General features: G+C 41.5%; 1 protein-coding gene across 4 annotated transcripts in view; it reads left to right on the forward strand.

Annotated features, from left to right (window-relative positions):
- The window catches only part of LOC139607708 (rap guanine nucleotide exchange factor 6-like), a 146,268-nt gene that overhangs the window by 123,185 nt on the left and 4,205 nt on the right, over positions 1-18,878 (forward strand). For 3 of the 4 annotated variants that reach the window (XM_071460834.1, XM_071460835.1, XM_071460832.1), the window contains 12 exons: positions 1,812-1,979; positions 2,150-2,365; positions 4,375-4,586; positions 5,194-5,317; positions 6,448-6,471; positions 8,092-8,312; positions 9,344-9,517; positions 10,057-10,203; positions 10,602-10,721; positions 12,360-12,621; positions 16,239-16,783; positions 17,930-18,286. In XM_071460834.1, the coding sequence (XP_071316935.1) occupies positions 1,812-1,979; positions 2,150-2,365; positions 4,375-4,586; positions 5,194-5,317; positions 6,448-6,471; positions 8,092-8,312; positions 9,344-9,517; positions 10,057-10,203; positions 10,602-10,721; positions 12,360-12,621; positions 16,239-16,783; positions 17,930-18,286 (2,570 nt within the window). The remainder of the gene's footprint in view (positions 1-1,811; positions 1,980-2,149; positions 2,366-4,374; positions 4,587-5,193; positions 5,318-6,447; positions 6,472-8,091; positions 8,313-9,343; positions 9,518-10,056; positions 10,204-10,601; positions 10,722-12,359; positions 12,622-16,238; positions 16,784-17,929; positions 18,287-18,878) is intronic. The other variant, XM_071460833.1, reaches the window with a different exon arrangement.

Raw genomic sequence — 18,878 nt, forward strand, 5'->3', positions numbered from 1 at the left:
GTGGTAACACCCTGCCTGTGTTCTTGATGGATGGCTGAGCTGCAGGGAAAAAACCTGCCATACTGTGAGATATTGGCAGGAAAAAGGTTAGTTTAACAGTAGAGCTATGAACAAGCAACATCTATAGGTAGCTCCACTCTAATACACATTTCTCTACTTTTCCTCTTTTCTTTATACATATTATTTATGACAAACTAAAGCATTTGCCTTGACATTTCTTACACACTGACAATCCACTGTCAAGCTGCCAGTATTGTTACATATATACATTGTGCAGTTTCAGCGGGATGTACATGTAGTATGTATTCAGTACAGTTGGCAGTAATTGTATTTATCAGAAGCAGTAAGTAAATGTATCTCTGCTGTGCTTCTCTGCATGTTTCTCACCTAGTGCATTGCTCCCTGCATGCAGCTGCTGACTGACAGAGGGTCGAACAGGGGGCAGGACAAGCCAATAGCAAGCCTTCTCCACACTGCCACAGTACATATAGATGCAGCTGGGGGATCCTAAGCTCAGCACACACACACATACACACACCCACAAACCACCAATGGCTATTGCGAATGGCTTGGTTCCAGTGACTTTGCCTTGCCCAGATCTACTTAACACCACTTTGTCCGTCATTAATGTAATCTCCTCTCCTCTCCTCTCCTCTCCTCCTCTCCTCTCCTCTCCTCTCCTCCTCTCCTCCTTCTGCCTCTCTCCTCCTCACTTCCTCTCCTCCTCTCCTCTCCCCTCTTCTCCTCTCTTCTCCTCTCTTCTCCTCTGAGAAATATGTCTTATGCTTCATCCTAAATATAAATTCAGCAAGACTTTCTCACCTCACATACTGACATCCCCTCCTGTTAGCAGCTCCTCCCCCAGCTCATCTGGCAGAGTAACAAAGGGCAATTTAGAGTCACATCCATGCCATCACTTTGCCCCTGAGGGTTGCAGGTCTATAGTTCTCTGAGGTGCTGCATTCCTAGATGGCCACATTACAGCTCCATTAGAGTGGGAGCGGGGGATGGGGGGTTTTAGACTTATAAACATAGAAGCACATAATGAGGTAAAAGAGATGGTCTGCTGCTGGAAGCTCTCCCAGAAACCTGTTGGAGATCAGGCCTAAAGAGAAACGCCCCCCCCCCCCCACCCCTTTCATTCACGTACCTGCCATCTTTCTTATCTCTCTGTTGCTGAGAGGCTCTCTCTCCTCTCACCGTCTCTCTGCTTCCTTATACCCAACTAAAATATGACTTTGATCCATCGGTGCCATCAGAATATTCTTTCCTTTTCCTCAAACTAATCTTAAGGTGGAGACACAAAGTGTGGCCATTTAAAATGAAAAATGAATGAGATGAACATTCAAGAGAATATATGGGTTATATGGGTTTTTTGTGCACAAAGTTACAGCCATCTGAAAAACTGGATCTTGTCCACCGACTTGTCTGCCTCGCAGCCTATATGAAAGCATCTGAGGATACTGCAGAGCTAGTACCTTCTGTAGTTTTCCAGCTCTAAAAATACACTTTTTTGCCAACACAGAAATGATGTCAGTGATATCACTCAGATTCCTTTACATCCTGCATAGCCTTTACTCTGTAATTATTGCCAGCTAATCTCTCTTCCATTTGAAATAAATTGGCAAGAGAAGAGTGGAAATATCCAATCATTAATAACTACAAATTAATAACTACAGAAATATTGTTTCTTAATGTCTTTATTGGATTACATTGTGGTTTTCGTGTGTTTGACTGGCAATATTTTTACTTAATATTAATGCTCAAGCTTCTCCATCTTATCATGTTTCCCTCTGTTCTCTGCGCTGTAGGTACTACCTGAAGAACAACATGGAGACAGAGACGTTGTGTTCAGACGAGGACGCTCAGGACCTCCTCAGGGAGAGTCAGATCTCTCTGCTGCAGCTCAGCACCATGGAGGTCGCTGCCCAGCTCTCCATGAGAGACTTTGAGCTCTTTAGGAATGTCGAGTCCACTGAGTACGTAGTTTTCAGTGTTTTTATTCGTTGTGGTATTGAGCAATACAGAATGTTTGGAATGAGTATTACTTCACAGAGTCTTATTTTTTCCTGAACTGGAAAAAAACCTAGCAAGCCATTTAAAAAAAAAATAAATAAATAAAAAATAACTTCTTTGTTGTGGCTTCCAGGTACGTGGATGACTTGTTTAAATTAGACTCCTCAGCGGGAAGTGGCAATCTGAAGCAGTTTGAAGAGGTGATAAACCAGGAGACCTTCTGGGTTGCCTCAGAGATCCTGAAGGAGCCCAATGCCCTGAAGAGGATGAAGACCATCAAACACTTCATCAAGATCGCCCTGCACTGCAGAGAGTGCAAGAACTTCAACTCCATGTTCGCTATTATCAGGTGAGCTCAGTGTAGAACCAGTCTAAGAGTGTGTGTGTGTGTGTGTGTGTGTGTGTGTGTGTGTGTGTGTGTGTGTGTGTGTGTGTGTGTGTGTGTGTGTGTGTGTGTGTGTGTGTGTGTGTGTGTGTGTGTTGGCTTCCCAAACTTTGTGGTGACAAATAGTTTCATCATTTTCCTCGTTTTTGCCTCAGTTGTAGTACAGTCTTAGCATCAAAGCAGGATTCTTGTTCTGTGATGACAGCTAGAATTTAGTCCGTCTCCCCTGACAGCTTTGTGCTAAATGAGCGTTGGCCGCACGTCTGCTTCCCCACATCCTCAGAAGAGCCAGCCTCACCTTCTCACTTCCTCCCCCACCCCCGCCTGCCTGATCACTGAATCAGCCCTGATTCTCCTGAACTCCACAGACTGCGCCTCTTACATCTTACACCATGTAAAACAAGACTCCTATGGCAGCAGTAACACATATTGTTTGTTGTTGTTAATTCCCAACAATATCTGCGTACACGTGTATTCACTTGCAATTGTGTTTGTGCCTGCACAGGTAGATGTGAGTGTGTGGGTGTTTGTGTTTTTTCAGTTGTTTGTTCATGCAGGAGAGGATTTATGTTTAGTGCATTAATCAGAATCATACTGCATTGTTATTGTGCCTTGTTAGTAATGTACCAAAAAAAAAAAGCTACACAGAAGGCCGCTCAGGTTGCCTCAGGTCCTGGTAAAATCAACCCAGGATAATTTCAGTTTTTATTTGGCCTTTGGGTTCCCTGTAGGTCTGGGACCTCTGGAGCAGATTCCTACTTTGCCCATTTGATAATCTACAGATTCTTAGTAGAGATTGTCCGTAGTATTACTGCAGCATAAATTTCAATGTGAATGCATGAAGATACAGTTCTACAGTATAATTGTAGATGTAATATATCTTGATTGATTCTGAATTACAACTCTCTCTTGACTTGTTTTCTCAATGTACCACGGATGTTTACGCTGTCCTCTCTTTGTGTTGGCTCATGTGGGACAGAGCATGTGTCCACTTCAGATCCCAGCAGCCTGGCATTGGTCTATTTGCTGCTATAAAAGGCACTTTAGGACAGAAGTGTCTGACCTCCACGTCCCTTTACAATCCTCCCCACAGCAGGATTTCTTCGCACATATGGTTCTCTGATGCATTACTTGCCTGGTGACAGGGACATTGCTGTGTGTCTGTGTTTGCGTTTTTAAGAAAGATAAAATCCAGGGTTTACCACAATGTTTGCTGCCTTTAATAAAAAATCATCTATGCAGGAGACACCAGATTATTTGGGAGTGCATGGGTTGAGATGTTGAAAAAGGGAAAGTGATGGATGTGATGAGTAATTTTGGGGGTGGGGGCATCACTAAGAAAAATGACAAGACTGACCCCAAAATACATTCTATGATATGATTTTCCAAACGTAATGGTACTCACTTTGCTACACTCTTACATACTACACAGCTCAGATCACCAGCATTTGGAGAGGCAAAGCAAAGATTTCAGAAAAACAAAAAAACACCTTCCAACAGAGAAAAAAGTGAGGAAATCACAGAAAGGTAGTTGCAGTAGAGGAGGAGAGATGGAGAGTTGGTGAGCAAATGAGAAGGGACTGTAACTGGAAAGATGATGAAAGAAGAGAGCAGAAATAAATGCTGTGCCAGTCATAATTATCAGCTGTTTAAATGAGTCTGCTCAGAGCTTACATTGCCTCAAGGGATACTCTGCTCTGGAAAATGAAGGGCTCACTAATTGAAGATGGTTAGCTCAAAAAGTAGTAACTCTGTAACTGCAAATGTCAGTATAGGGTTGGACTGGGACGTATGTATTAAACATTCACCCTGAAACTATACTCATTTCTTCTTTCTCCTCTACCCTCATTTCCCTCCTCTGCTTCTTCACTCCTGTCTCCACCGTTCCCCTCCCTTCTTGCCACCATAACCTATTTATCTCTGCCTTCCTGCTTCCCCACGCCCTCCATGCACCTCCTTTCTCTCTCACGTAGCGGTCTGAACTTGGCACCGGTGGCTCGGCTGCGGAGCTCATGGGAGAAGTTGCCCAGTAAGTACGAGAAGCTGTTCGGGGACCTGCAGGACGTCTTCGATCCATCCAGGAACATGGCCAAGTACCGCAACATCCTGAGCAGCCAGAGCATGCAGCCACCCATCATCCCACTGGTCCCAGTGGTCAAGAAGGACCTCACCTTTTTACATGAAGGTAAATAGCATTGTGGAGAGCATAGAAATGTCTTCATGTGCTTTGTTCTGCTTATTAACTTTTCATATGTTTCTGTATTTCCTTTAGAGGCTTAAAAATCTTGAGGCCATTTCTGAAGCTTTACATTTCATTTTGTTTGGTTTGATGCTCCTACTTCCTCTGTGTTGTCCGGAAGGTCAACCTGAGGCTCACTCAGGAGGTTTACTTCTGCTAAAGACTTCCCCATCTTGCCTTTTTAACATATCTCACTGAGTCTGGTCTCACTGACTTCTCCTTACAGGTTTTCTCTTAAATAAATATATTTATTGCCTTGTTAGGAAAGACAAGAAGAGTTTCCCTAATTGTGCAAGCTGCAAAAAATCTTTAAATGGCCCAGTTTGACTCGGTATAAATGAAAGGCACAGCTTTGATTTCCTGGAGGAATGACAAGAAAGAGACTAGATAAAGGAGATCTTTACTTTGAAGATTCATCTTAAAAATATTTTTCTGGGACTGCATGTTGCAAATATCCCAAAATATGAATCATTTATGTCTCTTTCAATGTTGACAGCTGACTTCAAACTTAATATTTCTGCATGTATCCATGTCTTTGTGTTTGTCCTCCCAGGGAATGACTCCAGTGTAGACGGCCTTGTGAACTTTGAGAAGCTGAGGATGATCGCTAAGGAGATCAGACACGTGGTGCGGATGACTTCTGCCAACATGGACCCTGCTCTCATGTTCAGACAGAGGTTGGTTATTCTGATACCACAACTCCTGAAAACCTTTTCCTCTCAAGATTTACCATTTTTGCTTTAACTTAATGCTGCTGTTGGAGTCAGTTTCACAGATGTGTGTCAAGGGCCAAAGCAGCCAAAGCATCACACCCAAAAACTTCCTCCAAGAAAGTCAGAAATACTGAGAGTCATCAACATGTCAACTTTTTTTAAAGGAAATTTATCAGTTAGGCCACATTCAAGTGAATTTTGCGGCTCAGAAATCGTCACAGGACACAATGAACAGTTATTTTACATAGAATGACTGTTTCAATGGAATTTAATGTCTACTTAAATAATAGTGTGGTTTATTGTGGTCTGTCTTCTCTAGAAGTGATACCAAATCTTCTTTGAAACTGGCTCTTCCTGTTTTTCATCAGCCAGACTGTGGCAAAGCTGACATTTCTCAGAGTGAGGCATGAATTTAGAAAGTCCAGTGTAGCGAGGTAGTTTCCAGGTAGACACCTTTTACCAGAAAAGACTACAAATGTGGGCAAAAAGGGAACAACCTCACCATACCTCCACCAGCCAACCTGGATCCTGCACCAACAGGATCAGGCACACACTCAAGGTCTGGGCCGATCAATTCCTGTTCACTTCCTGTCCAGTTCATGACTTGTTGATTTTCCAATTGCATTCCTCAGCTGGAATGTAGCAGCTCGATTACACAAGCCATGCATTGACAGGAAGTAAGGTAGAATTGATGCCAACCACAGTGTGTAGTTTGTATCACTCCGTTTGTGTGTGTTTTTCACAGTCTGTCACTGCTGCAGAGCATGACTGCCCCCTGCAGACACTCTCTTCATACTTCAAGCTCAAGATATTTTGTGTTTCTTATTTCAGCATCATATCATCCAAAAAACCAAAAGTTGGCACAAGGACTTGTTTTTATCAGTGCGTGATGCACAGAGCCATAACACACATTTTTCAGGTTGATATGGGGAGATGTCCTATGTCTGGTGTCCTACCATCTCCAATCATTTTGTTTGTTTGTGGTGGCATGACCTCTACATAGTCTTGTCTCCTCCTCCTCCTCCTCCTCCTCCCCTCTGAACCTTGAACTTGTCTTTAAGTCACGCTTCAATCTTCACACCTCTTGCTTGCAGGAAGAAGAGGTGGAAGAGTTTAGGGTAAGTTTGTCCTGGTACCGCTTTCATCCTGTTTCAGTCTGGACCAGAAGAAATTCAGTCCACCCCTGCATCCCCCCCACCATAAACTCTGCATGTGGCCCCTTTAGTGTATCAGAGTGTACGCATATGTCCGCTTGTGCTTGTGTGAGATTAACCCTTCCATTTGCAGTGCCCATTCAACTGAACCATACTGAAGTCCATCATTGACCCATTAATTGTCTGTCCTGTTCATAAGACTGTATATTGAGTCATATAGCTTGAAATAACACTTAGTGTTTGTTTTTACCAAGAAGTTCAAAACATGTTCACATATTGATAGACAGGAAGTAAAGAATATTGTCTATTAACATTTTCTTTCTGGCATTTATTATAGGTTCAAGTTCAAATTAATTATCATTCCTTTATATACAAATATATATTGAATGAAAAAAGGAGAACAGAACACAACATATCTTTACAGATATAACATTCAACAAATAAGAATCTCACCTCAAAGTCCATTTAGTATCTGTTTCTAGAACTTTTGATCATATAACATGATCTTCATCATCAGATTGTGTTTGCTCATTCACCACAGAATTATACATGATCAGATTTACATATTGTTGGAGCACTTTGAGGACTTCAGAGTTCATTCTTGACTCTGGAAACAGCAGTTGAGAGAGCAGTCTCGCCTTGGGCTGCTCTGGAGCTTCCAGTCATATCAAATGATCAAATGATGGAGTTTGCTAGTTGTCATGAAATTGTAGATGAACAGCAAGAAGAGCTACTTAATGGAATTTAAACAAACATGGACAAGAAATTCTTAGAGTTCTCAAAAAAAAGGGAAAATTTTACATTTGTAATTTCATGGCAAAAAGGCAAAACTCCCTCTGCTGCTGAAGATATAGCTGAAAACTCCAAAGGACAGCTCTGAGACTGTTGTTAGCTGCTGTTCCCAGGGTCAAGAATGAACCACAGCTAAAAACTCTGTATGGCATACCCCACCCATCTGACAAATATAAGCAACGTAAATCAAATCATGAGGAATGTTTACAGATGCTATTTGACTCCGGTTTGGTGTTTGTTCATATCTGCATCCTGGCATAATATTCCCCATATCGAATCTTGTGCATCTTTTATTTCCTAACCCTTTTTGCCTCCATCTGACAGACTGTTCTGCTGTTCTGTACTGTGATAGCATGGCACACACCCACGAGAGCTGCCTCCCTCCCAGTTGCATGGTCCTGTTTTTAAATGCTATGCTCCAGCACAAGGCAGATGTACAGATTTTATGGTAGAAGAGGTATTTGATGAGAAAGTAGCTGTGCCTGTTTTATAGATGGTTGTACTGACTGTTGTTTACCGTTCTTTCCTTCCCTCTCTCAATCTGCCTTTTTGTTTCCTGTCTTTATTCTTTCATGCACATTTCTTCTGTTTCTGCCTCATCTTCTTCATTCATTTCCTTCTATCTTCTGGTCATCTATCAACAATTTACCCATTTCTCTCACTTCTCTAACTCCACTTTTTACTCCATCTACTTGATTTTCCTCCTCTCATCTCCTCTTCATCTGTCCTCATTATCCTCCTTTCCTTTCCTCCCTTCCATCTTCTTCATCACACCCTTTCGTCCTTAATCAGGTCTTTGAGTCAGGGCAGTACCAACTCCAACATGCTGGACGTGCAGGGTGGCGCCCATAAGAAGCGCGTGCGTCGCAGCTCGCTCCTCAACGCTAAGAAGCTGTACGAGGACGCTCAGATGGCCAGAAAGGTGAAGCAGTACCTGTCCAACCTGACGGTGGAGACAGACGAGGAGAAACACCAGATTATGTCCCTGCAGTGTGAGCCGGCCTACAGCACCTGTGAGTAACACAGTCCCAGCACTAGACCGCTTTACTGAGTGAACCGAGTTTTCATCACTTTTTTAGTTAACATAGTTTTTATGACATGAGTAAATGCAGATGGGACAGAAATATACTTTTGTATATATGTATATCACAGTTGACATTCAGCCTGTCTTGCTATATGGAGGGACTAACACACATGCTGTGTATGCTCATGGGCTTGTTATTGAGTCATTCAGAAATTAAAAGTAGTTGAAGTAGAAATACATACAGCATGGGATTAAACATGTGAAAGAGCAGTTTGGTATTGTTCAATACATTTTTAAGTGTGTATGTTACATGTGCACTTTTATTCATTTTGGAACAACTCCAAATATATTTTGGATTTATCTCTTGGTAATTTAATGATGGAAAAATAAAGTGAGGGGATGATCATTGATCTGCTATTATGTAGACAAGTTTGAGAATCATAGACTTGCACTGCCACCTAGTGTATTTCAAATGTCCTGCAGAAAATATCAGGAGGGAACTGATCAATCATGTGACAGATACTGCAGTATGTGCTGTATGTGTTGAATCATTCAAAGTCTCTGTAGAACAAAGCATGCACACAATTTTCTTAAAGGTTTGGCATAACTTAAATGTTCAATTGGATTGATTCATCATAACAGATTTTAGAGGATACAACTTGCTCATAGTATTAAACAACCTGCCACATATTATCTGCAAGGCGGATGTATTGTGTGGTTATGTCTAGAAAGACCGTTTAATGCAAAATCTGGGTAAGTCTTGAAAGGTTTGCAGATTGAACTAAATGCTGATCATTTCCTGGATACATCTGACACATCAGATGTTGATCAGATGAAGAAGTATTGTGCAGTGATATTTCCCAGCCACTAACTTACCTCTCACTGAGTAGCTGAACTGAACAGGAAGTGTACAGTCAGTAGGAAAGTTAACATCTTCAAAAAGGTTGACATTGTAAAATGGTAGCTGTAGTAATTTCATTTTGTTTACACATTGTGTCGTCTTCTTCCTGTGGTTTGCAGTGTCTAAGAACTTGAGTGAGAGACGATCCACCAAGTCGGACATGTCCCCAGTGTCTCTGCGGTCGGCTCTGCCTTCCGGGAAAACACAGAACAGGGTGTCACAAGTCCTTCAGGTCCAGGTCCCACTGAACCCTCTTCGAAAGAAGAGCACTGCCAAGGACATAGGCACACCAAGTGAGTACATCTGTACACTATTTTGTTTGTTTGTGTAAAGCAGTGCTGTACATGATAAAATGAAGATAAAATAATTCAGCGCATTAAGAATACAAGAATAAAATCAGGCTACTAAAAGTACAATTAAAAAAATACATAAAATAGAGAAATAATAAAATATAATATAACATATTCTAATAGAATATATTGTAGACAGAAATAAGAAAATATATAACATATTAAACCTAAAAAGTAAAACAGAATGGCAACATTAATAAAAGCGTTTTAGTTTTTTAAAGGATTTTAAGTGATTTAAATGATCATTATGTCGTCTCACAAGACTGTATTTTATTTAAATAGCAAGTCTGATTGTATTCAAGTCCAGTGACAATCTGTTAAAGAAGAGTCAGTCAAAGTACATTGAAATAAGGGTCATGCTAAAATTCCTACGTCAATCTTCCAATCACACTGGTAAAGCCCTTATTAAAAGAAACAGCAGTTCCTGGTTCTGTATTATTATAGGTGTATAACAGACTCTGACCTTGTTTTTTCTTCTCCAGACTCCAATTCTCCCCAGGTGGTAAAGAAACCTCCGGTGAACTCATCTGAGGAGTGGAGCGCCAAGAGACCCTCTGATGACACTGTCTCCACCATCTCCTCCCTTCACTCCAGCCCCACGGTGTCGCCGCAGGGCTCTCCTCGCAAAGGTGTGCAATGGAAATTGTGATTTTTACTCTGTATGTTTTTATCCAAGGAAGCTTAGCTTAGGTGAAGTGTAGAATCAGAGAAACTGTCACAGAGCTCTGAAACAATAGGCCTGATGATAATTTTACTGAGTTCCTCAGAAATCATGTCAGTGGTGAATGTTCTTGCAAGTAAAGTTTAGAGGTAAATTTATTATTAATTTCACAGTTTTCTTCCATTAAAACTTTTAAGATTTCACAGAATATCTCTCTTTTTTTTTACATGTTTTTAAATAGTAACTGAGAGGTCCCATAGGAAGCCCGTGACTTAAATCCCCAACCATCCTTTTTTTAATGTTGAAAACAAAAATAAAGCTCTGACTTTCATCTCTTACTTTGGCTTTCCTCTCTTTGTTTTCCAGTGGGAGGTGTGGCAAAGTCCCAGAACTCCAGCCAGATGAACTTGTCGGGATCTTCGTCGTCACTGACCAGTGACGCAAGCACAAAGGCCGGCACTGTCAGCTTGCGCAGCTACGGCATAGGTGGGGCTCTCCTCCACAAGAGGATCCTACTGATGACCAGACAGCAGAGCCGAGAGAGTAGCAGGGAGAGAGAGGATCAGACGGAGGAGGAGGAGAAAAGAATTGAAATGGAAAAGGAAAATGAGGAGATGATGCAGGAGGAGACAGAGGCAGTTCAGAGAGGCCTGTTTCCTTCAGAGCAAAGGAGAGGGAGGGGGCTAAGAGCAGGAAGACCTACACAGAAATGGATACATTACCCTCCCAGTCCACCAGGCCTGGGACCCATGGCTCTGTCCCCACTGTCTCAGCCTCAGTTGTTAATGAAACCAAAACCCCCAGAGTCCCCCACCAGGATGAGGCTGATGTCACCATTCAGGATACTGAGGGAAAGGAGTCAGTCCAGGGAGAGGCCAGCGGCAGTCAGGCCACATCTGAATGGTGGGGAGGGAACTGTTGAGGTTGTGCCCTCCTCACCTCAGGATGAGAAACAAGGACAGGCAGAGCAGAGAGGCAGGAGGTCGGTCAGCCCCAACCCCTTCCTTTGGCTTTGCAGGGACAGACGCATCAGGAGAAAGACTGTCTGACAGAGATCACAGACTCATCCAGTCGTTTGCTGAGGAAAAAGTGTAACTTGAGGGCAGCTAGAGACTAATTGTTGATGATGGATTATGTTTATTTGGAAACCATCACAAGAGATAGTCATCATTCATTTTTGAAGCACAGACTTGAGAGACGAGTTTCAGATCCACCATGAACATTCAAATAGATACAAAAAAGTAGATCTGGTGTGAGGCAGTAACAACAAAACCTATTTCAATTTGTTGTATTCATTTCCCCACATTTCCTTGTTTGTATAATTCTGTGGAGATTTGTAAGTGTTGTAATGTCACAGAACTAAATATAGTTCAGTTGAGAAAACATATTCACCTTCACTCTTTAATCCCGAAATGAAGGATCTTTCATCTTTTGAGATTCATCTGTGAAATGCAGTTTCACCAAAAAAGGAATTTATGATGACAGTTTTGGTATTGTTATTTTTGTGCTATTTAGTTTCCCTGGAGTTGCAGGTGATTTGGTTTGGCAGGTTTTTGTCATATAAAGTTTAAACTTTGAGCCAAACAGTGTCTTTCACTGTAGTTCCTGCACATTTCAGAGGCTCTGCACATGTTCACCTTCAGGTTTTAGAAGTGGTCACAGCCTCAGTTTCTGAAACCACCTGCTCTACTGTATAAGCTAAGATGGACACAATGACACAATGATGAATTGCAAGTGGGTAAACATTGTAATTTTGAGGTACTTGTTATTAAAAAGGATACAGAGACTTGATAGTGTCTTTCCATAATCTCAAATCAATATGGATTTGTTTTAAAAAAAAAATAGAAAGATGACCAGTTAGGCTAACACTGCCAGGGTTTGGTCAAAATCATCGTCATGGCCAACAAGAAAAAAAATTATCTATATTCATGCTACTAGAAAGTGCTTTAGGTAAAAAAGGCTCTATATTCAGAGTCATTTCTCCTCCTTTATCTTTAATGCATCTATCATTTCTGTCCTTTCCCTGTCCCCGTTTTGCTTTTTCTTCACTATTATGATCTATATTTCACTTCATCTTCAAATATAAATGTCTAAAACGCTCATTTTCCCCTCTCCTCTGTTCAGGTTACGCCCTCCTACCAGCCGGTAAAGCCGACAACCTGTCAGACTCCAGTCACAGCGAGATCTCCTCCCGCTCCAGTATCTGCTCAGTTGACTCGGTGCCGGCTCCCGGGCCTGACGACCGGTGTAACAGCAGCAACAGGACCTGCACCACTACCGCTACAATAACTGCTACAACTACTACTACAACAGCTGCTGCGGTTGTTGAGAGCACAGCAGCAACACATGCACACTTAAATGCTGATTACAACCAGCCCAGCACAAGGTAATTAACTTTAACAATTCAGAGCCGCTCATCTGATCAGTCTGGTTAAGTCAATTTATATTACACCGGAAAGAGGCATCATTGATTCTCATAATGGAATCAACAGACAGTTTTTGACTCCTGATAGGGAACAGTGGAATTATCTTTTTTGCAATGCCAAGATATAGATAACACAATCAATGCATTTATATACACTTTTGTAACAGGGTGACAGCTTTCACATACAAAACAGTGTCATTATGAAAGTGAGAAGCCTGGTTTCTCCTGCTTCCCCAGGTTTCAAGTCTTCTTTTTACATGTATGTGTGTGCATGACAAAGACTGTCAAGTGGGAAAGTAACACTGGGACAGCAGAGCGGTAAGATGAGAGGAAATGATACATCCTCATATTCCAAGTTCAGCTAAAAAAAAAACCCAACACCGAGTAGCCACCGGAACTTTCTACTTCTGAGCACTTGACTATTCATAAAATTCAGACTCATTTGTAACCACAGTAACCAGGTTACTGCAGTGCATATAAACTTGAGTTGTCAGATTACCAGCATAACCTGTATTCCACTTTCAACATAATGACAACATAATGACCAACTGTATTAGTCTTACAAGACATTTGATTTTATATTCATAACATATTTTTTTTCTTCTAAGAATTAAAAATTCTGCCAGTGAGCTGAGATGATTCAAGCTGGTCTCAGTGCAGATCCCCATGTGGGGATTCTCTAAAAAATAAAGTATTTTTGAAACTGATTCATTTTTAGTGGAAGGACATGAATTAATTTTGGCAAACTGGCAGAGTTTGGATTTTTGTCAAATCCATTTTTAGGTTTAAGCCAGTATGTGTAGAATATATATGTGATCAGAGCATCTTTCTAAATATTTTTATGGCACACTCTTTTGTTGGTGGAAACGTGAGAAAAGCCCAGAGATGTTTGGTGAAGTCTGTGTGTCTGTTCCAGCCCGTTCACTTCCAGTGTCATAGGTCAGATCTGTAGGAGTGGGGGGTGATTATCAGCGTGCAGTGATGAATACCACACTGTATTTTTTGATACAACCACAGGGAGCTGGCTACCAAAGGTGGATATGCTCAAATCATTCACATAAGTCTCATTCAGACAGGACCAATACAGCAGGGTGGATAATGAAATCTTTCCTTCCTGCCTCATAATAAATGCCGTTCCAGAGTGCATGCTCTGCTGAAGTTTATCTTTAAAGTTTCCTTCATTGTATATTAATGAGCGATCTGTCAGGTTAGTAAAATCCTTTCTCTACTACTTTAGTTCTAAACACAGCTCTGTGTTTAAAGAGTCATGGATACACCTTTAAAATTCAGAGTGCGTCTCCAGTCTTGACAGGAGGATCTGTGAGTTTGCTGAAAAACAGTAATTAATACTGATGCGATGGGGGTGAAAAATCATCATGTGGACTTCACACAGGATTAAAATCACTGAGTAGTGCATTTAATATTGAAATAATGTCCCTTAGGGAAGATAAATGCTGTCCACATAAGGCTTTAGTAACTTTACGGACATTAAGAATTCATCATGATGGGGATTTTTCTTTTTCTAGTGTACAAATTCACTCTGTTAAACTCGTACAAACACTTTATACTTGATTTATTGGGATCCATGTTTGCACATATCATAACCATACCTTAGATAAAAGGAATTGGTACGAGAGTTAGAACATGGGAAGCAAAATCTGACTAAGTTTCAAGTTGACTGAAAGACATCTGACCGTTCTCCATCACATGGTCCAGACACTTGGCTGCAGTTTTTTTTCTGAAGGTCACACACACACACACACACACACAAACAAACATACATACATAAACACATAATCATCATCACCTTCCCAGTGGCCAACAAGAGCAAAAAGACGCCACACTCTGCTCTGCTACCTTAAGCCGCTCCTCCATTTCCTCTCCCAGCTGGATTCCAATTATGTCCTTTCCTCATTAAAACTCAGAGAACAGGAAGTCGTAAAACACTAGGTTTTTATTAGCATCCCACATTTACTGCCCTCCTCTCGCCTCCTTTTCTCCGTTAACAGCGTATCGGTTTTCACGCAGGCAGCTTTTTTAATCTGGCTGAGTAAACAACACAGCTTTTTTATTGTCTGCTGTTTGTTTATTGTTCCTCCATGATCAGGCCATTCTGTCTCATAAAGAGGGGACTATAAAATACCACCGGACAAAATAATCTGTCTGCTTCTCTGATATTATATTACATCGGCAGCCTTGCTGTATAACACCGACCCTGTTTTATGAAATATGACAGGGTTTCATTGAGTGGCTTGTTTGTCCAGTAAAATCACGTCAGTGAATCAAACTGCTGGTTTATGAAAAGCAGCCGAGGAAAAAAAAAAAAGTTTTTAAAGTTTTTAAATCCAGACACAGTGATCTATGATGCTGCCAAATGTTTGTTTTGTTTTGTTGTTTTTTTTTAAGAGGAAGTGTACGATGATGCATAAACATTAATGGCTGGACAATCATAGTAACAGTTTGAACAACAAAAAACATTTGAAAAATCTGTGCAGTACTGTAACTCATCTACACACAAGAAGGAACTCATTTGTGGTTGAAAGTTGAACATTGTGCAGGGACATTACCTCTACTTTTCAACAACTTTGTACCTCCTGTTCTCTCACACTAATTTTACTTAAATTCTGGACTATTTATAGAGTTTATGTGTATACACTGAGATACTGATTTTGAATCTAATCCAAGTTTTGATAATATTCTTCTGAGACAACCAAAAAAATGTCGGAGGGCAACACAACTAGAATAAAAGTGAAAAAAAGGACTAGTTAGGTAAAAGAGGCATTTTTGTCTAAAGAAAGCTATACAACATCAGACCATCAAAAGGTATTCTTATTCTATGGATAGTGTGGGGATTTTTGGATAGAGGTATATACATTCATTAAATTATGAATAGTTACTACTTATCCTCAGTTACTTTATCCTCATTGACCTGATGAGTGTTTTGTAGTCTTTGACTTTTAAATAGTTTGGGGTTGTTACATGGATGTCGTTTTAATGCTTCATTTGGATTGGTATTGATAAAACTTTTAATTTGAGAAAACACAGAGACAGAAACACAAAAGTTTCATATACAACGAGCAGCTTTATTACAGCCAGACAACCATAGCATCTCTGAACGCTTGAGAGTACCGTGAACATACATAAAACCTTTTTATATCTTTTAATGAAAATATGCATCTTGATCTTGTCATTATCAAGCATCCATCTATATTTATGGGACTGTTGTGATGTAGGTTGCGTAGACTGAACATTGTCAATGATTATATCAGCAGTAAATGGGACAGTGTACATGAGTTTTCTTCACTTCAGTTCAAGTATTTGAGGCTACTGAAGTAATTATTGATCATCATATTTTTCTACATATTCAGGTTTCTTAAAACTGGGATAGGCCAGAAATGATAATAATAGATGGTATTCTCCAAGATACATTCAAGCACTCGTTGTGTTTTCACAGGGGACACTGACCTTTACAATAATATTTTAATATACTAATATAAAAGCATCAGTGTAAATGTTCAGTTTTTTAACAGGTAATTTTCCCCCTTGATCTAATTATTGAACTCTGTCTTTTGCTTTAGTTCTTCATCGTCAGCGCGAGGATACGTGACGCGAGCCTCCACCTTCACCTCCTCCATCTCCACGGAGGAGCTGACCCCAGACCACACCTCTCTGGACTCAGTGGCCGACAGCGGCCGCGGCAGCTGGACGTCCTGCTCCTCCAACTCCCACGACTCCTTCCAGAGCCTCCCCACCTCCTCCTGCCGGCCCTGGGACCATGGCATCCACGGGCACCCGCTTTCTCTCCAGTACACACACCTGGGCGGCTTCAAGCACACGCAGCTGGCCGGGCCGATAGCGGAGGTCGAGGCCACAGGACACGCTTGGGCGAGCGAGGGCACCGCCAAGCAGCACTCCAGAGACTCCAGCTCGGAGCTGTCCAATCAGTCACGGCAGAGCTGGGCGTCATCCAGCTCGCTGTCGGACACCTATGAGGGGAATTATGGGACGATAAAGCGGCGAAACACCTCGGAGCATCCCTCCTCGCCAACCAACGAGGAAGGAGGGCAAAGCACAGACCCTGCCTACAAAACGGTGACATCAAGCACAGAGAAGGGCCTGATAGGTGAGGGCTCAGGTTGCGAGTTTGATTCCCTGTAAACACGGTGTGACAGTGTACAGCCCTGGTGCTACATGTGCTGGGGGTGTTCAGGGTTAGAGCAGAAAGTAGGCTCTCATTTAAGTCTTTGTTTGTGAAGCTAAGTTAAGAGTTTAACAAGTCATGCAGTAAGACATCAGCTTTTAGTTAAGCTCTCTTTATATCAGAGTGGCTGTCCATATTTTGTCTCACACTTGCTTGCAGTAAATCAAATGAAGTCCGCTGTTTCATGAGTGGAAACTGAAAAGCTTCCTGTTGCTTGATTTGCTGTTATGCTCCAGTGAGCAGCAGGCAAATGCCGCTCTTTGGCATTTCCTAGCTCTTGAGTTAAGATCCCAAACAGATCTTATTCTTGTCGCTGCATCTGACAGAAGTTATGGAGCTTCTCCATCTGCCAGAGTGTAAATTTGTCTTTTGGATCCCCTGCTGTAGTGTCATGATAAACTATAAGACTAAGCAGTTTGCTAGTTTTATGAGGATAACAACAGTTTCTCTAATTTTAGACAGTTTTTGCCTGTAGAGTTGCAGAGGAGTAGAGGATGAGTTTTACCGGGGGACTGCTGAAACATTAGTCAAATAATCTGTTATTAGAGCAACAGAAATTCTGATAATCGATTAATTGTTCAAGTCAAACATTCCTGTTTCCTGGTTGCTGTAAATTTAATATCTTATGTTTTGGACCGTTGGTCAAACAAGACGAGCACCTGGGGCTGTAAAAAATCGTGATGGGCATTTTTCAAATTTTTTCTGATATTTAATTGAACAATTAATCGATTATTGTGGTAAATAACTTTTAATTCAGTGGTGAAAGTAATCATTAGCTGCAGCTGTAGTTGTGTCTGTATCTGCTGCAGCCATCCATCCCATTGGTTGTATATTTTTCTTTTAAGTTTCGACACATTTTGCTGCATGTATAGTTGTTTACTGTGTTTGTAAAACATCACATTGATTTAATTTTTCCATTATTTTCTTTTGTTTTTCCCTCCCCAACACTATAACTACCCACACACCTCCTTTTCTTGCAACATCTTCATCCCCCCATCACTCCTCATCCCTCACTCCCCTACCTTGTTGCTCCATCCCTCCTTTCTTTTGATCTACACCTCCATCCAGTGTATTGTGTCACCTCCCCCGCCAAGGATGAGCGTTACCGAGCTCCCCCTCCCACCCCTCCAGGCTACCAGGGTCTGGCTCTGGGGGATCTCGGCGTCACAGATGGAGTAGTAGGTGGGCCAGGAGGTCTCCTCCCCAGGCCTCCTCACCTCAAACCTCCAGACTACAGCGTGGCCCTGCAGAGGAGCAAACTCCTGCAGAGCCCCGGAGCAGCTGGCAGTTTGGCTGAGGCACGGAGGCTGGCCAGTAACCATCACCTCCACCACCAAGAGGCGCGGACAGCTGGCCCCACGCAGGGCTACTCCAGACCGCCCAGCATCTGCCTCCCACCACAGGAGCTGGCTGACAGTGAGGATGGTATGTCCCCATAGGATGCTGAATTTCACTTTGACTCTTCAGCAACATTTTAAAGAGTTTACCAGCAGTACAGCAACAAACCAGTGGCTCCACCAACACACATCTCTACCAAACTTAATTCATAGTGGTTTACCTGCCAGTTTGAGTTGATTTAGTAGAGTTTAAGAAATGACCACAAGCTCACATAAGCTCACACTCAAATGAGCAAAAACAGATTTTTAAAATTTTCCACTAAAAGTAAATAAAATGTGGTATATATGATTTAAAAAAACAAGATTAGTTAAAACTAGATTTTAAGAAAAGCATCTGCATTGCATTCCTTCTGCAGTAACCTTTTTGGGTTGTTTTGGACATTCTCAGACAGTCTGGTGCATTCATCAGCAGCTCATTTTTCTCTCCTATTACTACTAGCTTTTGGGAGTTGTGCTCGTCTTGAATGTAGCTTGTATATTGCAAAATACAATGTTCATCTTTTTTTTTTTTGCAGCGTGCAGGCATGAAATCTGGATGACAGTCAGTTTAAACTGATTTACTTCATTTAAAAAAAAACCAAAACCTTTGTGTCTTTTGGTGGAAAGTGTAAAACAACACA

The sequence above is a fragment of the Trachinotus anak genome, unplaced genomic scaffold (genome assembly GCF_046630095.1).
Source record: "Trachinotus anak isolate AG129_WGS33_773 ecotype Australia unplaced genomic scaffold, CSIRO_AGI_Tana_v1 ptg000024l, whole genome shotgun sequence".
NCBI lineage: Eukaryota > Metazoa > Chordata > Actinopteri > Carangiformes > Carangidae > Trachinotus > Trachinotus anak.